At 38.2% G+C, this 6,806-nt stretch overlaps 1 protein-coding gene across 1 annotated transcript in view; it reads left to right on the top strand.

The window, feature by feature from the left end:
- The window catches only part of Smarcc1 (SWI/SNF related, matrix associated, actin dependent regulator of chromatin subfamily c member 1), a 175,053-nt gene that overhangs the window by 34,276 nt on the left and 133,971 nt on the right, over window positions 1–6,806 (top strand). The window contains exons 4-6 of the mRNA XM_023700647.1: window positions 178–259; window positions 1,690–1,782; window positions 4,647–4,716. Of these exons, the coding sequence (XP_023556415.1) occupies window positions 178–259; window positions 1,690–1,782; window positions 4,647–4,716 (245 nt within the window). The remainder of the gene's footprint in view (window positions 1–177; window positions 260–1,689; window positions 1,783–4,646; window positions 4,717–6,806) is intronic.

Genomic DNA, 6,806 nt, shown 5'->3' with positions numbered 1-6,806 from the left:
GCTGGGGGATTGAACCGCGGTCCATGTGCGTTGACTAAGCTTGTTCTAAGTAGGTGCTTTAGACCACTGAGCCATCTCCCCAGCCCTTGGTAGTTTATTTGTATTGAATTCTGGAATCAAATTTTCACCTGTGCTAAGGTGAGAGACAAACTTATTAATGATTTTCTTTTCTTTTAGGCGGAGATTTGATTTGCAGAATCCATCCAGAATGGATCGTAATGTTGAAATGTTTATGAACATTGAAAAAACATTGGTACAGGTAACTATGAAGTTAGGTTATTAAAAAAAATTTACATACTGTTTCAGTTTTGTCATTGGCCATACTGAATTCCAAAAGGCCAAAGGAAGAAAATTTTCTGAAATACGTAGTTTATTTTTATGGATATTTGGGGCTAATGAATGATCTTGTCACTTATAGACTGTCAGTCTTAACTTTCTGATGGAATAATCTGTGATGTCATCATTCTACCCTACCTGTTATTTGAGGCACTTTTATTTCATTTAATTAAACAATCTCTTATCCTATGGTCACTTTACTTTGCAGTTATTTCTTTGTTTTGTAGTTGTGACAGAAGTGTAGATCTGCCTTTCGTTGCTAAATTATGACCTGGAATAAGAGAATGTTTTTGTTATTTCTAGTTTTTTGTTTGGTGATACTGGGGGTTCAGGTCCTAGCACATGCTTAGCAAGTATTCTACCACAAGCTACTTCCTGAGGCCACTTTTCTGATATTTTATTTACTGGTAATTTATAGTGATCGCTGAAGTACAATTATGGGTCAAAGTAACAGGCAAAAATTAATTTGTGAAAGTCATTTGTCCACAGGCTGTTAGTTTGGGAAATTTGGTGTGTTTTGTCAGTTGAATTTTAGTCTTTGTGGAAGGGAGCAATAAACGTGTTTTATTGTTATTTTTATGATTCGAAGAAAGCTATAATTCTCAAATCAAGGGTGTAGCTGAATATGCTGCATTAGACTCTTACAGTAAATTTAGCTATGATTTACCTAGAGGATTATTGTGGCAGTATAATTAATACCTTAATGTCAAACTTGGTAGATGGCTTTTTTTTTTTTTTTTTTTCTTTATTATTTTTTTATTTTTTTATTTATTTTTTTGTGGAACCAGGGATTGAACTCAGGCCCTTATGCTTGCCAGGGAAGCACTTATTCCACTGAGCCATCTCCCCGGCCCTTAATAAGATTTCTTTAGATCATGATTCTTAACATTTTTTTGTGCACCTCGTACAGTCAAGGGCAGAGGATTTTTTTTTTTTTTTTTTTTTTTAAATGTATTTGGTACAGTGTCTCACTATGCAGCTCGGGCCTATGGTGATCCTTCTGTTTTCAGCCTCCCCAGTGCTGGGATTACAGATGTGCGCCACCATGACTGGTCTCTGTGGCCTGCTCAGTATGCCCAGGGATGGGGCCAGCATGGCCTGCGGTGCCGAGGATTGAACGAACCCTTGTCGCTGTGCTTGCCTAGGCAGGTGCTTTGTCCCCTGAGCTATCTCACCGGCTCCAGAGGATTGTTTTAATTGGCCTGCTGAACTACCTGTTTTATTTTCACTTTCTATATTAGGTTGCATCTCCTCAGGTTTTAAGTTTGTTTGAATGCCAGCTTCTGTTAGGGCAAGGGATAAATGATAGTTTAAGAACAAGTAGAACTTCAAAGTCTGTTCTTCATTCCTCAGAATAATTGTCTGACCAGGCCCAACATCTACCTCATTCCAGACATTGATCTGAAGTTGGCTAACAAGCTGAAAGATATCATCAAACGACATCAGGTAATAGGCACAGTCACTTGAGAAACACTGCATTGCTAAGTCTGTGAGAAATGTCAGTCACGGTATCTTTAGATTTCTATGTCAGAACTTAAAGACAGCTTCTTTTTTGGTTTTTGGGATACCATTTATTTTTTAACCTGATTTTTAGCTGAGACTAGTACTTAGTAAAGGCACTGGAATGCAGTTATCAGTCATGTAAAGCATACTCAGAGTTGAGACTAGTGTATTTTTCATCACAGAATGAAATCAGAGAAATCACTGGGTCACAGAGAGTTTTGTCACATTTATTGCTAGGAGAAGGTGAACTATATGCTGAGTAAACACATCTCTTCCCCCATCCCATCATAGGCATCCTATTTATTTAATTTTTTGTTACTACCTATTTTTACGTTTTTATTTATTTGGTACAGGGTCTTGCTACAGAGCTCAGACTCATAGGGATCCTCCTGTCTCAGCCTCCCCAGAGCTGGGATTACAGGTGTGTAATCCTGCTTGATTTTGAAAACACCATGCCTGATTTTGAAGCCAGCATGGCATGTGCTAAGGATTGAACTCAGGATCTTGTGCTTGCCAGGCAGATGCTTAGACTGCCGTGCTGTGTCCCCAGCCCTATAGTTACTGTTTTTGTGTGAGCGCACCATGTACACACGTGTGTGTGTGTGTGTGTGTGTGTGTGTGTGTGTGTGTGTGTGTTAACTGGTTATCTGGGACCTTGAGCATGCTAGGCAAGTGCTCCGTTATTGAGCCTATATTCCCTAGCCCATTTATTTTTTTATTTTTATTTGGATCTCATTATGCACATAGGACTTGTAGTGATCCTTTCTGTTTTTTAGCCTCCAGGCCGGCACCCGAACCCCTGACCCCTGTGTCAGCATAAGCAGGCACTTTAATCTGCTGAGCTATTTGGCCAGCCCTTCACCAGCCCATTTATTTGGGTGTTTTTATTTTTCCAGTATCATCTTGTTTATATTGTGAAAGCTGGATTAAAATATTTCTGTCAGCTGGCCATGGTGATACATGCCTATAATCTGAGCACTTGGGATGCTGAGGCAGGAGGATTGTTGTCAGTTTGAGGCCAGGCTAAACTATGTAATGAGACCTTTCCACAAAGAATAAAGAAAGCAGACAAACACATATAAGTTGGATAAAAAACTGGGCATGATGGTATAACTGTAGTTCCAGCTGGAGGATTGAGTTTGAAGGTAACCTGTGCAATTTCATGAGACTCTATCTTAAAATGAAAAGGAGATGGGGACATAACTTCGTGTAAAGGCCCTGGGTTCATTCTCCAGTTATGCAAATATGTAACTACAAAGTAACATCTGTTCTCTTCATAAGCTTATGTTTTGACAGATATGCAGTTTTCTGATATATTTATTTTATTTTAGGCTGAAACTGGGTTTCATATTTATCTGCATACACATCTGTGATTAATGACATGGCTAATAAAACACACTATGGTAAACTAGTGGAGAACACTTCAGATAGAAGATATTTCTTGAAGGGCTGGTGAGATAGCTCTGTAGACTAAGTGCCTGCTTAGGCAAGCGCAGGAACTGGGGTTTGATCCCCCAGCACCATATGCTACACAAGTTTTTATAATTATTATCATTGATAAATACTCTGTTAATGAAATTCTGAGAATGTATTTAGGATCTAATTATAAGACTTTACCTATTTTTGGGCTGGCTTTGTATGCTGTGATCATGCTTCAACCTACCAGTTGAATGGCCATTACTTTTTTTTTTTTAATTTATTTATGTGTATGGGTGTGTGGGTGTGTGGGTGTGTGGGTGGCCAGCTCAGCCCACCAGGGGGCAGGGCTGGCTGGCATGTGGTGCTGGGGGATTGAACTGCGGTCCCTGTGCTTTGCTAAGCTTGTTCTAAGTAGGTGCTTTAGACCACTGAGCCATCTCACCAGCCCCATTACTCTTGCAGTATTAAAATTAATTATTTTTTTGCGAAATTGGGTATTGAACTCAGGCCCTTGACTTGCCAGGCAAGCACTTACTCTACTGAGCTATGTTCCCAGCCCCCATTATTCTTATCTATAGGATGAACATTTTTGTTGTAGATTGTTTTCAAGTCATGATACATACATACATATATATATTTATATATATTAGTCTTTGAGTTGTGGCCTAGCTGTGTTTCACTTTAGTTGTTTATTAGTTTGTACTCCAATATGACTTAAAAACACAATAGATGCATTTATTTGTTTTGGTGGAACTGGGGATTGAACTCAGGCCCTTGTGCTTGCCAGGCAAGCACTTACTCTACTGAGCCATCTCCATGGCCCCTATAGGTGCATTTATATATGTGTTTTTTCTGATGTCTGACCATGTATCATATAGCCCAGGCTCCCTTCTCAATGCCCTAAACCTGAATGGATTGACATCAGTTAATTTTCATAGTTTATTATGGTTTTTGAGTAATGTTAATAATTGGTTGAAGTACTCACATTACTGTTGAGAGGTGAACAGAATTAGCCAAGAGTTAAAGTCAGAGTATCTTTAATCTGAACTCTGGAATCTCAACTTAGAGTGTCAGAAAGTTTCAGGTTATGGAACATTTTAGATTTTGGGATTAGGAGTGCTCATTTGAAGCAAACCATCCAAAATCTGAAGAACTCTGATATCAAGCACTTTGGTCCCAAACATTTGGCTTAGGGGAGACTCAGCTTGGAAGCCTGTAGACCATATTTTTTGTCATTATAAATCATCCCTTTCCTTGACTAAAACCAATAAATGTAGTCTTGAGATACGAATCAAATAATGTTTTGTAATTCTTACAGAATTTGTAGCTAGCATCTGCATTTTTTCTCTGTACTTCATTTTTATATTCTTTGTTGATTTACTTTGCAGGGGACATTCACTGATGAGAAGTCGAAGGCTTCCCACCACATTTATCCATATCCTTCCTCACAAGAGGATGGTAAGTTAGCTGTGGTTGTGAACTGGGCAACTCGTACACCATATCATAAGGCCTTTTAGATCAGCCGAAGAGGTTAAAACACTACAGCCAGCTTTGTGTGTGTGTGTGTGTGTGTGTGTGTGTGTGTGTGTGTGTGTGTGTTTGGTTTTGGAGACAGGGTCTTGCTATGTAGTCCAGGCTGCCCTTAAACTGACTTTGTAGCCTAGGGTAGCCACAAATTTGCAGGAGTCCTACTGCCTCAGGGTGCTGGGATTTCAGGAGTGTGCCACCAGGCCTAACCCTAAAAAAGCGACTTTTAAGGCTGGATCTGATCACACATTGCTTGTAATCACAATAGTCTGGGAGGCTGAGGCTGGAAAATAGTCATATTCAAGGCTAGCATGGGCAATTTTATACAACCTTGTCTAAATAAATAAAAAAATTTTTAAAGCGAGATACCTAGAGTTGGCAAGTTGCTGCTTTAGTTCTCAAACTTTATTTATTTATTTATTATTTTTCTCCCCACAAGCTTTTTGGATAGGCGGTAAATTAGAGGTGACTGCCTGAGTCAGAGGGAGTTCAGTGAGTCCCCGTTCCCCTAAAGCCTTAAAGAAATAAAGCAAAACAGAACAAAAGATAGCAGAAAACTTCCCTAATATGGGAAAACAATCTGACATTCAGAAAACCGAAGCATATAGAACTCCAAATAACATCAACCCAATTAAAACCACACCCAGACATATAATAATCAAGATCCCAGAAATTCAGCACAGGAACAGTATGCTAAAAGCCACTAAAGAAAAGAAACAGATCACATTTAAAGGAAAACCCTTTAAAGTGATGGCAGATTTCTCTTCACGAACCATCAAGTCAAGAAGAGCATGGAGCAAAGTAATACAAGTCTTTCAGGAAAACAAATTCCAACCCAGACTGATATACCATGCAGAACTCTCTTTCAAGTATAATGGAGAAGTGGAATACTTCTGGTCAAGCGCTTATCCTACTGAGCCATCTCCCCGGCCCCAAGGAATACTTCCATAACAAAGAAAAACGTAAGAATTTCATGATGACAAAGCCAAGCCTACACAGACTATTAAACGATGTTCCCGAGAGGGAGCAAAATAATCACAACTCCATGAATGAGAATGGAAAGACCCCCACCAAATAGGGCAAACAGTTAAACATAGGAGAATAAGAGGTATACAAAAGTAGTCTTTCAGTTATTCTTTTGTGTACAGCAGCAAAATATTTCCATCAGCACACTTTACAAGTGGACTTCTACACCTTATGGGTCATGATTCCATCTGGGTCTACAGGGTGGATTTCAAGGAAGTAGCAGTAGCTCAGTCCCACAAGTGACGCCTAGCCACCAGTAGGTGTCATGGACATTATCCATGTCCACAACACACTAGAACTTTGTGCGATATCCTATCCCCAAACTGTTAGAAGTGCTGGCCATTTATTGGCCATTCCAGTATTTATCTTATGTTTTATTCTTAGTACTGCTTTATTAACACAAAAACTTCATAACCACTAAGAAGATAACAGTGTACAGTGTACTAATTATTGGAACTGTCCTATTAATCAGCAAAAAAAAAACTTAGTTCAAGTATTTTGAAACATTTAATTTTTAATTAGTATTTAGTTTTCTTGAATATTGCTTAATTTTAATTTGTGTTTTAAGATTTATACTGTATCTTTGACTTACAATTTATTTAAAAGATATGGTATATTTTCTCCTAGTATTAAAAACCTTAAAAAGTATATTTCCATTTTCCGTTGACTTTATATTGCTTTTTCCCTGTCTTTTATACACATATACACATACATATATATGAAAAAAAAAATACGTGTATAACCAGACATAAGGTGGGTACTGTTTCATAGAAATATTTAATGACCTTTTATTTTTTTTCCCATAATTTTATTGATAAACAGATAGCAGTGAGACAGTTTCAAATCAAATTGGTAGGACAGTTTCAATAATTCACACATTGCATACATTCTTCCTAGTGGTTAATTGCTGTACAAGATGTGGACATGATATCCCATTTACAAACACCATTAGAACAAATCGCTCTGTTCATTAAGAGAATGTAACTATATATCTG

The sequence above is a fragment of the Octodon degus genome, unplaced genomic scaffold, assembly GCF_000260255.1.
Source record: "Octodon degus isolate 3935 unplaced genomic scaffold, OctDeg1.0 scaffold00126, whole genome shotgun sequence".
NCBI classification, from domain to species: Eukaryota; Metazoa; Chordata; class Mammalia; order Rodentia; family Octodontidae; genus Octodon; species Octodon degus.
Note: the sequence above shows the minus strand (reverse complement) of the source record. Positions and strands in the feature narration are given on the sequence as shown.